Source organism: Pithys albifrons, chromosome 2, assembly GCF_047495875.1.
Source record: "Pithys albifrons albifrons isolate INPA30051 chromosome 2, PitAlb_v1, whole genome shotgun sequence".
NCBI classification, from domain to species: Eukaryota; Metazoa; Chordata; class Aves; order Passeriformes; family Thamnophilidae; genus Pithys; species Pithys albifrons.
Window position 1 is genome coordinate 23,439,230 of NC_092459.1, and position 16,663 is coordinate 23,455,892.

The following is a 16,663-nucleotide window of genomic DNA, read 5'->3' on the forward strand; positions in this document are numbered from 1 at the left end:
ACCACCATAAAATATGTGTCAGAGAGAGAAGGAGAGGGAACAGATTTTTCCTTTGACAACCCAATAAGGACAGTATAGATACTCATCCACAACTATGCGTTAATCATCAATATTTCTAACATAATTTCCGATAAGAGAAAAACAGAAGGACTATTAAATTAAGAATACTCGAAGAGAAAATAAGTTAAGGTGCAATCAAATCTCCTAGTAGTCAAATTTTTTCCTTCCAAACAAAGTTTGTGTGAACCTTTCATATCTCACAAGCCTATCATTTACTCGCTACAAACTGTTACTAGAGGACATTTGTTCCTCAAGCATGGAACAAATTACTGAGTGTGCATGAGTTTGAACAATTGTTTGCTAGAGTCCACTTCTCCAAATTATCTCAAAGCCTTTGAATTAAAAGTTATGCAAGAAAAAGTGACAGAAGTAATTCTCTGCACAGCCCTTCTGTTTCAGGATTAAAGTCTTAATTGGCACTAAATACTCTCTCGCTTGTAACTCGGAGAACTCGCTCACTTCTACTTCTGCACATGCTTTTCCTCAGCCTGTAAGTTTTCTTTCCATCACACACTATGCCAAATCCATATACCAAAAAAACTCAGGTTCTTTCCTTGCACTGATTTCAGTGATACAGTTTTGAGCCCAAACTGCAAAGCAGAGAAGACTTTCCAAAAGAGATCAAGTGCTAGTGTTGGATTTCTGTGATTCATTTTCACACTGCAAACAGAAGAGCAAGACTCATATAGACAGCAGGATGTCATTCCTCTGATTCCATCTCATCCCAAATTATTTGAAACAAGTCTATACTTGACATGATGTACTACACTCCATAGAAGTATATAATGGGATAGACATGTATGATGTATGCAGGTACTCAGATGTCAGCTAGCCTACACCAGAAAAGTCTGAAGAACACAGAGAAATAAGAGCCCAGCTTTGAGCAAGACTCTTCAAAAAATAAAGGATTAGTTGAAGCAGGTAAGAAGAGAAAAATAAGAATGACAAAGATCTAAAAATATGTGACCTGTTAGGAAACACTGAAAAATTATGTTTATTTAGTCTAAAGTAGGGAAAACCAAGGGGAGATGTGACAACAGTCTTCAAATATGAAAAATGCTGTTGCAGAAAAGAAAATGCATCAACTCTTCTTGGAATAGGAAAAAAGTAATCATAATAAGCATGAAGATTTTCTGCTAAAACCACTTTTCAATAGAAAAGACAGATAAGTAATAGAAAAATCACTCAGAGAATATAAGACAGACACAGAAAAACAAGAATCAGTCAAGAATGAATTTCATTATCTTGCCTTTGGGTACAAAGACCACCTGGATGACCTGCCCAGAGTCTTTCCAGCCCTAGTTTTTTAGTTCCATCAATTATTATAGACCTCCTTCATTCACAAGCATTTAAGGTGGATTGCACTTGCTCATTTTGAGTATTACAAGAAAGTAAACAATACTGTGCCGATAAAGCAAAACTCCTCACTTCTGCACCTTTGCCCTGCAAATCATGTTCCAGAAGACCAACTGGTCATTCTCCCTCATTTAACTGCTCTAGGAGAATAGATAATACATGAGTATGTGATGGTGGACACAGTTGGAAGATATCTTATTATCTTAAAACTATTTGCAATGACAACTGCAACAATAAATAGACAGCAAATTAGTCAGAAGTATTCCACCGAATATGCTGACTACAAATAATCTACATTTTTTTAATTTAAAAGCAAGTACACTGCCTTTAACATTCCTCAAATACATGTAGGGGGTTTTTTTCTTCTTATAGATTATTGTTAGTCTTGTAGATGAGATAAGAAAAAAACTGCATCAAACACTATGTAGTTGCATGACAAAAAAACAGCTGAAGAACTTGCACCCAAGACAAGAGTTGAATTCTGTAAGAGATGAATGATTCTGTTAACATATTAGATGGGGGGTTTTCTTAATAAAAAAAAAATTACATCCATAAACCAGAACTGAAACTCCCACAAATCAGCTTGGAAAAACAATTACATTTATTGTTAATATGATACACTTCAGTCACTGGTTGCGACACAAGCTGACAACCACCCAAAACTGGTGGTAACACCAGCTGCTAGCTATCTTTTGCTGATACTGAATGAAAGCCATGGCTTGTTTCAGTACATGAGACATCAAATATCACAGTGGTAATACCTTCGGTAGCGAAGTGAAAACTACAGCCTTGATTTTCTATTCTATCTGCACTGTGCTAAAACATCACTGAGAAGGGGAGCTGCTGCAGCAAGCTCGTTTCAGCCTTGATTCACCGTTTCATGACCTTAATGCAAACTGCCACATGCTCTGGAACAGGCCTGAGTTAGAAGAGTACCAGAGCATATCTTTCTTGAGGAAGTCGCCATCCTGTATTAGGAACAATGACTAAAAATTGGGCCTCAGCAGAGAATAACAAACCTTTCTCTCAAAGCTATTAGTGAGCAGCCAGGAGCAATGCCACAGAACACCCCTCTAAGCTGTTTTGCAAACAGGAAAACAGAGGTAATACAGTAGCACATAATGAACATAAAATAATACTTTTTTACATGCATAAGAAACCGTGCCACAGAAGGGAACTCAAAAGAATATGTTTCAGTAGAGGGGACTATGCTGTTACATAGGGTAAAACATCCTATCTCTGTGACAGCACAAATTATCCAGCTGTACCAGTATGTTTCCTCTGTTTGAAAAGCCAACATGCTTTCAATTATCTGAGGCACTGCATAAGCTGAGACTCCATACAGCCTTGGATAAGTTGACAAGGTGAGGGGAAGGCTACTCATCTCTGTAATTAGGGCAAAGAAATTGGTAAAAGCCGAGATTGGTAACTGCTAACCTTGTGTATCAGATCAGGCTAGTAACAGGAACTTTGTGGATTTGCATAAATAACAGCTTTACTCAGCATATAAAAGACAGAAATATAAGACATTAAGATGCTTGGTTAATTCTCAAAAGCAATCAGAAGGAAAGTGGTCATGACTTTGCAAAGTAATTAAACTCTAAAATCTTGTTTTTCCTGTATTTGTTTACAGGTCAAACCTCAGTGCTCTTAAAATTACTTATGCTAAGAATCTTATGTTGAGAAAGGGTACTGAACTGAAAGCCAGGCATTTCAGCAACTGAGGTGTTTAGCTTGCTGTGTCAGTAGTTTTCATATTCATATCATTATGCAGTGGTCTATCAACATCAGTGTTGGTGTGGGTGCTCAAGAGAAATCTTTTCCCCTCTTCCTCTGTGGTAACAAGAGTTCTACACCTGGTTGCAGTAATAACTACAGCAGTATCAGAAACTATTACTCTCATACACAGCAAAACGCTGCCATGCAGACAAGGCCTCACACTCTTACTCAGCAGTGACGTTTGGTTCAAATCAAAGAACATTCCTAAGCCGTTCCTGAATTCCAGCTAAGATTATGAGGGCAAAGATCTCCCTGTGTATTATGAGGCTATTTGTACTAGTGCATACTGTGTGTTGTAACTGGGTGTGTTATCTGTATCTAAAAACCAAGCTCGGAAGAAGTATTGTTTGATTTTTGTTACAAAAGTAAATTACATAAGCAACAGAAGTTTAGTTAGCTCTTGGCCAGAAAAAATATCTTTGGCATACACCCATTCCCTCTCTTCACTAAACTCAAAGCTCCCGTGTCCCTGCTGAGCAAGGGGAATCAGTCTGGGACCAGGTCCTGGTATCGGCATTTGTCCCACATGTACAGACTTCAGTTGCCCTGATATATGGACTGAATTGGTAAGCATGGATACAAAAAATTTACTTTTCTTTGGATATTCTGCAACTAAGATTGTATTTTAGTTTCTTTTACTGTAAAAATAAAATAATTCTACCCTCAGAGGAATATGGACTTTCAATAATTAATATTAATAGGTCATCTAGACAGTTTAGGAAGAAAGATCTTTTTAAAGGAGTGTAGAGCATTATTAACATGATTGATGCTCCCTTTTTCTATTTTAAGCTGCCTATGTAGTTCTATCTTCTTCAGCTCCTACTGGTCATACCTGAAAAGAATTAGAACTATTCCTTCCCTTGATACAAGACCATCAAGAGTTCATAAGAAAATTTACTGCAGATACTGAATACCAACTCTAAAAACCACTCCACCTTCTAGCAACATTTTAACTCGAAAATCTCTTCCTAAATTAGGAAACAGATCAAACTACAGACAGAAAAAGAGCAGAAGGATATATCAATACTCCTAAAGTAGAGTTCTTACTTAGACTTTGAAAAACATCAAGTTACATGTTCTGTCCTAAAACTACCTGTAGCATCATAGCATGGGTAAAAGGTTTACACACAGCAAAGTGAAGATATTTTTGTAACAGAAAAAATACTGTTCTAATACTTATTCTGAGCTAACTTTCAAAGAAAATGTACTGTGCCAAAATATTTACCTTACTCCTGTTTGGTGGAATGCTAAATAGTGCCTTTTCTTTTGGCAAATGGTAAGGCACAGCATCAGGATAAAATCTCTTTTGTTCAAATAGTGTATCACTTTTGCTTTCAGAAAGAAAGTGATGCAACTTTTCAGATTTATTGCTTTCTGAAACATCTTCAATGATTCTGCAAGAAGTTACGTTTAACCCAGTCTCTTCATGTTTTCTGCCTAAAATGTGGATAGCAGAATCCAAGGTAGTTGCTTTTCCGTAACAAAGACCACTAGATTTCTTCAGGAATGCTAATTCTCTCCTTTTGCCATCCTCTATTTCCTTTTCCCTGTACGATGTTTCTCTGAATTCCTCTCATCTTGTTCCTTTAACCATATCTCTGTTTCATCAGACTTGGTGAGCCTTTGATTACCACCACAAAAGCTCTCCCAACAAAGAGAATCACTCTTTGCTTCACCCAGTAAAACTTTCGCTTTAACAACATCAACTGAAAGGTCTGTACTCACAGGCAGAGCATTACCAGCCATTGTCACTCTCCGGGGGAAGGAATCAGCCAATCCCGCACCCTTGGGGTGAATCTCAATGTTTTCTGAAATCTCCACTTTATACTGTGCTTTTTCTTCATTTTCTTCAGCATGCACTGAACTTGATCCCTCCTCGGTTGATTTCTTTCTCCTTTTTCTTCTGAAATATTTTCTTCCAGGGGAATGTTTATCTGGACTTAAGGGAGCCTTGGCAGGATCTAAACACTGTTCTTCCTTTTCAGCCCTCACACATCCACAGACATTCCCCATTTCGCTTTCTGTAACTCACAGCCGCGCAGTCTCATTCATTCCAGCACATATATATACACTTAAATCCTCCTCAGAAAGTTAAGAACTGCTGTTTCCCCTGTAATTTCTTCCAGACTTCACATCCATCCGCCTCAGTACGTAGCCATTTTGCTTATGAGAAATGCACACGCAATAAATGCTGTGGCACAGTGCCCAGGCAGGGCCTGTGTCTGATTAGACACTGTGGCTTATTTCTGGCCACCAATCCTCTTAAATAAACATCACTGCTTCAGCGTTGGGCTGTAATGCTGATTGCTTTTCACAGAGATGACATAGCATTTATGAGCAATAGAAATTTCTCACATGCATTTTAACTTCCCATTTCACTTGGATAAAGTAGAAAAGAATGTAGCGACCTTTGAAACTATTAGCTACACTTCAAATCCAAAAGCAAGCAGCACAGTAAATAGCAGGGATTCAGTTAGCAGATTTGTTTTGCACTTCTTATGTTTTTATTACATATTCAATGATCCACAAATGGGAAGATTAAACTGAAGGATCAGAAACTGCTCTGACAGCTTGTTAGGGGTCAAATTTTTATTTGTATGTGGAGTTTTCATAGCAGTTGATGTGATTTTTCACTGATTTGTGAGCTATAAATAACCTGCTGCTTCACTGCTATCATAAAAGCACAACAGCTTGTTCAGGGTAGTGATGCTGTGTGCTGGGACTGAAGCTTTCCAGCAGAGTTAAACCTTCTGGCAGATAAAGGTGAAACAAATCATAAAAGCTGATTTATCTAGAAAACTGACCTTAAAAAGCTGATTTATCTAGAAAACTGACCATAAAATTACTATTTATAAAAATGGAACTTTATCTTCCTCCCATTCTCCTGGAAGGCATTTCTGGCTAGCTCTGAATATAACAGCCAAGAAGCACCTAACTATGCTTCAAACTCAGTAGAAATATACACTTTTAAAATGCAAGCAAGTCTAATCCCAAATATACTTTGTTTGGGAAAAAAAATATTTTTAAGCTTCCACTTTGTTTTCTTTGGTTTTGTTATGGATATGTGAAATCCACTAAAACCAGCACACATCAGCAAGGGCAGATGTGTATGATTTCTCTTGCTGAGAAAGAGCTGTCTAGTGACTTGCCAGGCATTATCAGGTGTTACCACTGAGTTTCCCTGGCTTATTCGGAAAGGAATTGCAATAATGAAACACAGAGACTTTATCCCCAGGGGCCAGTTCCACTGAAATATTTCATATTTTACTGACAGGATCTAGAATGAATAATACAGCAAAGAACCAGGATGTACTTCCAAAGAATTTCCAGGAATACAGTTGCTCACTGTGGACTACTTTCAGGGCACTGGGGTAAAATTTTACAGTACTGCTTAGAAAATTTTATACTGTAACACTACAGAATACACTGACAGATGGGCAGTTATGTACAGGCACAATGCTAATGCGTTTCTTTTCAAAGTAGACATTTATGCTATGACTACACTCTTTCATTACCTCAATTCGTATTTGTATTTGTAGCATGCTCAACATACAGGTGCACTTAGGACATTTGCTCCCTTTAATCAAAATGAAAAAGCTGAATTCTAGTCAGCTAAAAAAAATGACTTTAGAAAGTGACTTTAGCTGAGGCCAGAGGACTCACTGATTTAAAGCACACTTCCACATGGGCCTGAGTTAGGTCCTGATGTGGTTACCCTTAAATATTAGAAAAATACATAAAAAAAAATCTTTGCAAACTAAATCACTGTGTTTGTATTAAAAAATTGCTTTTACACCTATATATATATAAAATTTTCTTTCTTCTCTCTCATCAATAAAGATCAGGACTCTGCAGTGCAACAGACCGCAGCTAATTTCATTTCACACAAATACAGTCTCTGGTTTAACAACAAGATGTCTAACAATAATATATGGTTAAAGAGATCATAGTAAAATAATTTAAATTTAATAAAAAAAATATTATCTTGGTAAAGCAGAAATCATGTAAGAAGTTAAAGACAAGTGTCCAGCATTTGAATGAATGACGCCAAGTCTTCATGATGTCTAACTGAAAATACATCCAAGTAACCTACTGCAAGTGCACTGCCAACGTTCTCCCTCCACAAACCGCACAGGGGCTAAGATTTTGTTTAAAAATATTGCAAATCTGGATTTCCAATGCAAGTGCATATTTAAATTAATACACATGAGCACTGAGGCTTCTAAATAATAACTATATTAGACTATTTCACTGAGCTGTAATAGAGGGTGATTTGATATGTATTTCCTTTAAACTATTTACATCTACTTAAGTCAGCATTATACCACCTTTTCCAATCAGAAAATATTCCTAAAGCACTCTCTGATACGTCCAAAGTCCTGCAGATACAGTGGCACACTGACTTTTATAAAATGTTAAATCAAATCTAATTCAAGACAGGTCAGAAGAAACACATATTGTTATTTTACACCTCACAATTGCATTTTGCAATGCAAGTAGTAATTTAGAAAGTCCCTGATCTTGCACATCCTGTGCCATTAACACCTTCAATTTTGATCACTTTTCCTTAAGAGTAGGTAACCCAATTTTTCAAATAATCAGGTGTCTCTAAAGTAGAATGAAAGAAAAAAAAAGACACAAAAAAATAAAAGAATCAGTTCTGAAACATTGGTTATAAGATCAGTGCTCCCAACAATCCCACCTTACTTCTGCATATTCCAGGTTATACCCACTATAACTGCAACAGTCCTGGAATTTAAACATTTCTAAACATTAGCAAGGAATAAATGCATTCCTAGTACACCTCTACATGTACAGTAGTATTTATGCATTTTTATCTTTCTAGAAATAGGAAAGAAATACATATTTTTGAGACTTAACAACCATTTTGACAACACTTAACAGCTGTTCCAGAAAAGGCTATCAGCTCTCTATTACCAATTCTTTCTGCTGTTCCTTTTGGTTTTTTTCCAGGAACCAAAGAGTAACTTTATAGTCACTTTAGCTTTCTAAGTAACTTATGCTCTTGAAGCAAAGAAAAGATCAAGGACAACAGAACTGATATATCAGTTCTGCGCTTTTTTACATAAAAGCTCTCAGCAAAATGAATTTCCACATTAAAGGAGGATGATAAATCAAATTGTGAGTAACTAAAGACAAAATGACCACTTTCAGCTAACTGAAATTCTGTAAAGCAGTACATCAGCAAGGAAAGAGACAGAGGCTACAGGATTACACTGGAGATTCAGAAGAAGGAAATTAAAATTTCTTCTAAAACCTGTCTGCTAAAGCAACAATAGATGGTATTCTAAAGCATCAAAAGAGACTACCACTATGAGAACCACCACAACATACTGAAGACCACACCAGGGGCTTTGTGTTAGATATATGACTAGCCCTGAATGGAAGCTCAGCAGTGGTTTAAGCTGAAGATCCTGTTAAAAATATTACCAGGAATGGTTGTGTTCCTTCCCTTTTATTTTTCTTTTTTTTTGTTGTTTACAAAATCCCCGAAGATATCAATTTATACACACCAAGGCTGCAAAGTTTCATGGGGAGATTAGTGAAAAACTTTTTCTGGCACAAAACATCCTAAGAAGTACAACATGAATAAAGTACTAGACCAATACTTGTCTGCAATTTGACCTTAGAGGCTGCTTAATCACAAACAAGAGGTTAAGATTAAGACATGGTAAACAAAAGATTAACACTGAGACATGAAATAGCTGACACGGTTTTGTATAGGGTTTTATTTAACCATAGATATCTGTAATTTGTCAAACACATCTGTGACTGGGAAATGCACTATGTTCTTAACATGGGACAGTTGCTTACACATTACAGTGGCAATGCTGTTGAATATTTGTATTTGTTAGTCTGCAAAATAATGAGACCATTCACCCTTTGTACACTGCTAATTTATGCTTTATCACTGGTCTCAAATAGTTAGCAATTATTGTAAAGGAGAAGTTATTCAACTTTGTCAACATCAAGTCATGAAATAAATGAAATTAAAAAAAAAGATACCATGCCAGGTATCTTTTATCAAAAGCTTACTAGGAACACATTTCAGGCAGTCTTGGATCTCATACCACTTTCCCCTCTTTTTTTCTGTGTTTATACAACACAACAAAAGCAATGAAGCATTTAGCATAAATGGGGCGTATCATTTCATGGTACTAAAACAACATACCAGATAACCAGCAAGCATTTTGTTGAACAGCCCTAAGGTCACACACAGAATGACAGAGAAATAAACATAAGCCAAAGAGAAAGCGAAAATTAAAGTAGCACAAGAGAAAAAATAAAAGTTTGCCAGGACAAACAATTAAAATTGGAGCTGTTTGAGCTGTACAGGCAACCACTCCTCTGAAATTGCTCTCCGTGTTCCAGCTACCAAGTCACGACTATCAACAGGAGAGGTTTTATATCCAGTGAGATGGCTTACAAAAAGAGAATTTGCCCCTTGGAGGTTTTATGGCATTAAGGATAAAGACTCTTAATGCTTCTCACCCTTGCTCTGTTTCAGACAAGTCTCAGAAATTCCATGAACTTGTTTTTCTACTTGAGGGTTAGGAAGTATGGAGTTTTTTTAGAAGTTGCTGAAGAATTCCAGAAGAGACAACTAAGAGTTCATCTGAGAAATAAAATACCACAAGAATATATTCTACGAAATGCTGAATGACACTTAATGCTGCTGTGATGGCTAATGACTGGTAATTTCAACTCCCAGGTGAAATGCACTTTATCCTATAACTCCTGATAGTCATAAACTGGACAATTGGCCACATAGCTCCATCTTTAAATCCTTGAGAAGATCAAACCTTGAACTGTTCTACTTCTTTTAAAGTAAAGGCAGAGAAAACTTCGATCCCTGGCTTGGTTGCAAGGCACATAGCTCAGGTAGGGGAAGCTTCAGAGTCAGGTGCCACCAGCCAGCTGTGGCCAGCAGGAACGGCTGGAATGGCTGCCAGGAGAACAGCGAGTGAAGACCAGACCCAGATCTGCCTTACTGGCACATCCTGTTACGACTCTGTCATCTGCACATCATTTATTGGAGTGGGCCACCACACCTGAGCTCCTCTGGGCACCCTGTATGAAGGCCACAGCCTGCATGACCAGTGCAAGAGTGCTTCAAAACTACTGCCAGCATTGCAGGCTCTGAAAAGGTATGTGCAGAAACAGGTATGAGGAACTTGAGAACAGGCTGGGTAGTTGCCCTTTACCTCAACCAAGGCATCTACAAACACATCTACCCTTCTCACCTTTTTGCCCAACACTGATAAAATTTTAACTTCTGATGCTGGACCAAATGAACAGGCTACAGATTGCTTGGGGGCAGATTGATGAAGAATAGTTTTCTCAAAGGTTTATGGGGAGTCAGCAGCCAGAAAAAAAAAGGATTTGCTGGCTGGCAAGAGAAATGGAAAGAAGTTACATGTGCTCCAAGGAGGCCTGAAAGAAAGCACCTATCTGACTGGCGGGCGCTCGACAGTACTGTGTGTGTGTGGCTCGTCTTCGCAAACGAAGATTTGGGAAGGGCTGTCCCCACGTGGGTGTGCCCTTCCAGCCTGCGCAGTGGATTTTAGGTGAGGCTCAGCGTGCGCAGAACTGGCCCCACCATTTAAGTCCTGATGTCCATCTGCCATGGCCGAGCGAGCTTGGACAGTGTCAGTGAAGTCCTCAGGACTAGAATCTACAGCACCCGGCATTTCCCAGGAGGTCTCCCATCCAAGTACTAATCTGGGGCTGACCCTGCTTAGCTTCTGAGATCTGATGGGATCGGATGTCAGGGAGGCATAACATCTGGACAAAACATCACTGAGCAGAGCCTTGAAAAGCAGCATCCTGCAAAGAGGCTCAACAGCAAGGAGCTGGAGAGATGGAAGAAAAAGTGTTTCACGTCAGTTTCTGAGCAGGAAAATGATGATGTAATAGAAATAGAAAAAGTCTATTGAGTCATGACTTAGGAGCTTCTGAAATTTTTTAAGGCCTTACTTCACAAAGGCCTAATTTTAGATTGCTGGAAGTTCAAAGTTTTAAGTTTTGCATTGCTTTGGTATGCTTTTTTCAACCAAGTGCAAATTATTCTAAATATTTAAACTAAAGAATGCTTGCAATGGTTTGAAAAGAAATAATTACCAATTTTGATCGAAATTAAATCTTACTAAAATTGTGGTTACATGCTGAGGACAAATGCTGCTTCCATTTATAGTTGCTCATCTCCAGTGTCATCACTGAAAATGTACTGGGTGTTGAAGGAGTCCATTAGAGTATAAATTTGGATATTAATACATACCATCTACAATTATAAAAAATACTGTAACCTGATTTAGCATGTTCTACAGGTGCCAGGAAAATAACTTAAAACACTTACTACATTATGAAACTGAATTTAAATTAAGCCACATATTATTAAAAGCACATGAAATACTTTGAAAGTTTGCCTGAATCCTAGTAACATACATGTCTTGGGGTTTTTCAATACCCACAAGACAAATTACTTTCTAACATACTAAACTCAACAAACCACTGGATTTCCCATTCCATCTTTTCTGTATCTTTTATGCAATTACTTGGGACACAGAAGAATGTACAATTTCTGGACTTGTGTAACTGCAGAAGTCAGTGGTGTAACTCAGAACAACATTTGTATTTATCTAATTATGGGTACAAAGTCATAAAGCCATAACCATCTCCAGACATAATTCAGATGCAAGAGAAACATAATCCTCAAATGTGTATTATCTTCTATTTTTCATCACGTCTTTCCCCTAAACCATTCCTAAATTTATTTCAATAATCAGAGGGATTTTCTATTTTGAGGAAATACTATCCTCCAGATAAGGACCATGATTCAGAGAAACAATAAGCCACAGAAAAACGGCCAAAAAATATCTCCGGCATCTTGACTGCTTCCCAGATTTCAGTGTTATCACAATACATATAAATGATGTGTAGCAGAGCTGGTAATACCACACAGCAAACAGCTTCTTCTGCTCACTGAAAAATTAATTCTTTCTGCAAATGTTGAAAAAATTTTAAGAGGTAATTCAGGTTAAGACACCCTAACCTAGGTGTCTACATACTCATGTTTATATGCTAGCTAGGTTTTGAAGAGACCATTTTATCCAGTAGAGGTAGGATTGAGTTTCCTCAACATGGGCTTCTGGAACTCTCCAGGTTATCCTGCTATATCCCAAGTGGCCTCCAGCTTCAGGTATGGAAAAGCACAGGTCTCTTATAGGCCTGTTATCTCTCATCAGAGAACTTCCATTAACAATACAGTTATTATCATAAAGCTTTTATCCCTTTGTGAAGACTCTGTTGTTAAGTCTTCTCTGTTCAGATTTTTCCCTCATTTGGAATTTCAGTGAAGACAAAAAAAATATGTGAGGTGTAAGTATGCACATTCTTCTGAACTTAACATTCTAAACCTGAATTGGCCACATACAGGTGTCAGTGGTTGACACCAAATTGCCATATTCTTCCAAAGAAGTGGCACAGCAGTAAATGCCAGGCAGGCACAGACTAGTGTAGAGGATGCCTCTTACATCCCTTTACAAATCCCTTCTGCATTCAGTGTAGGCACTGCAGTCATTAACAGCAAAAAGAGAGAAAATTTCTTCAATTATTTCATATTTAGTAATGAGGCTTAATATTTAGTCAAGAACTCCTGCTCATTCTTAAAATAATTTTTTCACAATTTTTTTAAGATACTATTTTGCTAAAAATCTGGTCACCAAGAGGGAAAACCCCATCCTGGCACACTTTAAAACATAGTACAGGAGAGGCAATTATCCCACTGTACTCAGCAGTGGTGCAGCCTCCCCTTGAGAACTGCGTGCAGGTCTGGGCCCCAAAGTTTATGAAGGATGCAAATGTCTTTGAATGTGTTCAGAGGAGAGAAACAAAGTTGGTGAAAGGGCTAGTGGCTGAGAACTTTGGGTATGTCTAGTTTGAGAAAGGAAGGCTGAGGAGTGAACTCACTGCTCTGTACAGCTTCCTGAGAAGTGGAAGGAGAGGTTCTGGGCTGTTCTCCCTGGTATCCAATGACAGGGCACATGGGAATAATTCAAAACTGTGTCAGCGAGGTTTAGACTGGACATCAAGAAGCATTTCTTTACCAAGAGGGTGGTCAGACACTGGAATAGGCTTACTAAAAAAAGAAGTCAATGCCTCAAGTCTGTCAGTATTTAAGAGGCATTTGGAGAATACCCTTAGCAATATGCTTTAAATTCCAGTCAGAGCTAAATTGATCAGGTAGGCAGACTAGATGAGCATTGTGAGTCCCTTCCAAGTGAAACAGTCTATTCTGATAGAACTGCTAGACCTGAATGGTACTTGCAGACATTTAGTTGGCAATTACTGGGATCAGGACACAGTGAAGTAAGTGTGTTTCAGCTACAATTTAAATGCTTCAAGGTATTTCATGTGGAGCTGGATATCTTAAAGGGGAAAATTCCTTTTACACCAGCTCACCTAAATTAGTTCGTTTATGGAAAAGCTTTTCCTTTTCATCAGTTTTTACAACTGGAACTAACTAGTACCACTAACTTTCATCACTTTTTATAAGCATTCAAAATTGTGCCAGATATCCTGTGCTTCAGCTAGTGAGAAAAACTAAAAATTTCATTCTGCAAAAACCTATAAATCAGGTTCAGAAAGATAAAATAAAGGCTTAAATTCCAATAACAACATCTATTAGTAAGTTGTTAAGAATCTTTATTTCTTAAAATACAGCAACATTCAACCACTGCCTAATTCTGTGGGTCATGCTTAAATATATTTAAACACAGCCTTTCTTTCTCCATATAACCATGAGGAAGGAAAGACTGACACAATGAGGGGAGCTGAGGGAACTCTCAGTCCTCAGTACTGGTGAGTGTCTAGGGGTTTCTCCCTTATCCTGTGTGCTGGGCTGGGCTAAGCTGTGCACCCTGTTTAGACCAGGGCCCCACTAGCCCTATTCATGTCTCTGCTCCTCATTAGGATGTGCAGAAAGGCACAGTAGATTCTAGCAGCCTTTCTCCTTTTGGGTTGGTTTTGTTTTTTTTAACAAAAAATTTTTCAGTCATAAAATAGCATGGAATATCCTTAAGTGAACTATGCTTTTTCTGTGTGAATGTGTAAATTTCTGATCTTTGAAAATGCCAACACAGCAGGGAGTTTATCGTTAACAATGCTGCAGTCACTAAATGGGAATTATCTGTCATCTGAATTACATCATCTACAGCCACAGTCATTATGAAAGCCTCATTTTGAGGAGTAATTTAACACCACACACTGTAAGGCTGCATTATACTGTACACAATCCCACCAGTGTACAACAACCAGAGTGCCACCTAGTGTGACCCACACTATCATCACCAGGGCTAAAAACAAATGGTGATGTGTTAGCAACTGCTCAAAGAGGCTGAGTGCTTGCTAAAACACTCATATAAGCAGAGAAACTCAGATCCTGAACAGAAAAAAATATATGCAAAACTTTTAAATATATTTTAATACTCATCAAAAGAAGTCTATAGAATAAAACAAGACCAGTTTGTCCAAATGCTGGAAGGAATACACCAGGTATTGCCTTTAATGAAGCTCAAAACTGAAGCTATTTTTCCCTCACTCCACAGACAGGAAATTAGCAAACAGACAACATCTTGAGTTCAGTTTACACCATGAAATAAGATACATCATCAAAGCCTTCAAATATACACTAGAGAAGACAGAAAATCTATGGAGTCCTGTCTAAGTGGATGCATTCATCATAACTGTATGCAAAAATGCAACCAAAAACATACTGTCAAGCAAAACCAGGCTTACCTGAAAGTGCAAAATTATGGTCCATATCAACCCCAAAGTCAATTTGGGATTTCCATCTGTTATATCATCATTTCTGATGTTAACCAGCTTCACCTGCCATCATAGAAAGAAAATACAGACAAAATTGAAATAAATATGCCACAAATATATACTACATTACACAGGTATGATTATAAGGGATGCACTATTTACTTCCTGAGCCTACTCTGTTGGGGTTTTTAATTCTCAAAAGCAGAAAGGAATTGCATTCTGGCTGTAAGCAGCTTGCCAGGAATTGCCCTCTCCCACTCACATGGAGCTGAGAAGATCCCTCAGCTGTCACCAGCTGGCAGATCTGCTCTGCAGGCCAAATGCCTTGTACTTCCGTTCTTGTCAAAAGGGGAAGGTATGGCAGAGCAGGAAAGGATAACAAGAATACAATGATCTGTAGCTGGTGCATTAGTCCCAGGGCAGTGATGAGCCCTGGGAAGCTATCACTGTCTTCCTTCCACCCCACGCTTTCCTGTGCCTGAGTAAGAATTCAGCAGCAATTGGCCTACTAAAACAGAATGGTTTGCCTTGATAAAAGTAAGAATTTAGTATCACATGTAAATAACCAATGGCTTAATAACAACTATTATTATCACTTTTGATGCTGTACTCATTCACAGTGCTATAAACAAGAAATGGTTACCAGGATGAAAACAAAAGCTGCTATTATTGCCATTCCCATAACCTCACACTCAGAGTGAGTTCAACAATTCCATTTTCTTTGTCGTATTTTAATAATACATTTTATTTCTCTATATGTATTATGTATTCATATAGCCTAGCAGTTAAAGATGATTCAGCTAAAAGGCATTTTATGCTGAAATTAGTAAAGCTACATGCACATGCTGTTGAACATATACCCTGTTATCAACTGAACAAGCAAAGGTACGTCCTCCTCTTGATTTGCAGATAAAATCTTAACTATTCAAAAGGAAAAAAAAAGCCTAACCACTGACTTGGCAAGAAAAACAGTGTATTCCTCAATCTGTTCTGGTTTATTTCTCAAGTCAGGCTTCAAAATTATCAATATGCAGGATTTCTCTGCCCTACAATCAAAATAAAGCATTGGTTTTGGCGGTTGTACAGCCCACCTGAGCAAGTTACTTCCTAAATACAGTTTAGAAACACATACCAGAGGGCTGAAACTTTAATCAACTGCAAGTCCCACTGACAATTTACTAAGAAGACCAAAGCTCTACAAGTATTTTGGACACTGGAATATTGCATCTTCACAAAACTGTGAGGCTAAAGAGAACACAAAATTCCTTAGACCAAAAAGGCACAGGTGTGTGATGGAGACTTGTGCCTCCCATTAACACACACATGTTCATAAACATGGGGATAACCTGATCCTGTATCTCCTGCATTTTAATACACATGGTCCGCCGTGCTTAAATAAGGCATTTTGCAGAGCAAGTCCTGAGGTCTTGCTGCATAAAAATGCCATTGTGACTGCCATTTCAAGCAGCCAGTCATTTACTTTGTAGCATTATTTATTCAGTGGCTCACTTAGGTTCACAGGAAAACTTTGGTTTGAACTCAGCGAAGGGGGTTCGAATTCTCAGTGCACCTACACCACTCAGTGACCCAAAAGACAAGGTTGCTATTTCACTCAAAATAC

General features: G+C 38.0%; 1 protein-coding gene across 1 annotated transcript in view; it reads right to left on the reverse strand.

Moving 5' to 3' along the window:
• LOC139668697 (dystonin-like) overlaps positions 1 to 16,663 on the reverse strand; it is a 301,638-nt gene that overhangs the window by 166,685 nt on the left and 118,290 nt on the right. Inside the window, 1 exon segment of the mRNA XM_071548494.1 lies at positions 15,013 to 15,105. Coding sequence (XP_071404595.1) covers positions 15,013 to 15,105 — 93 coding nt within the window.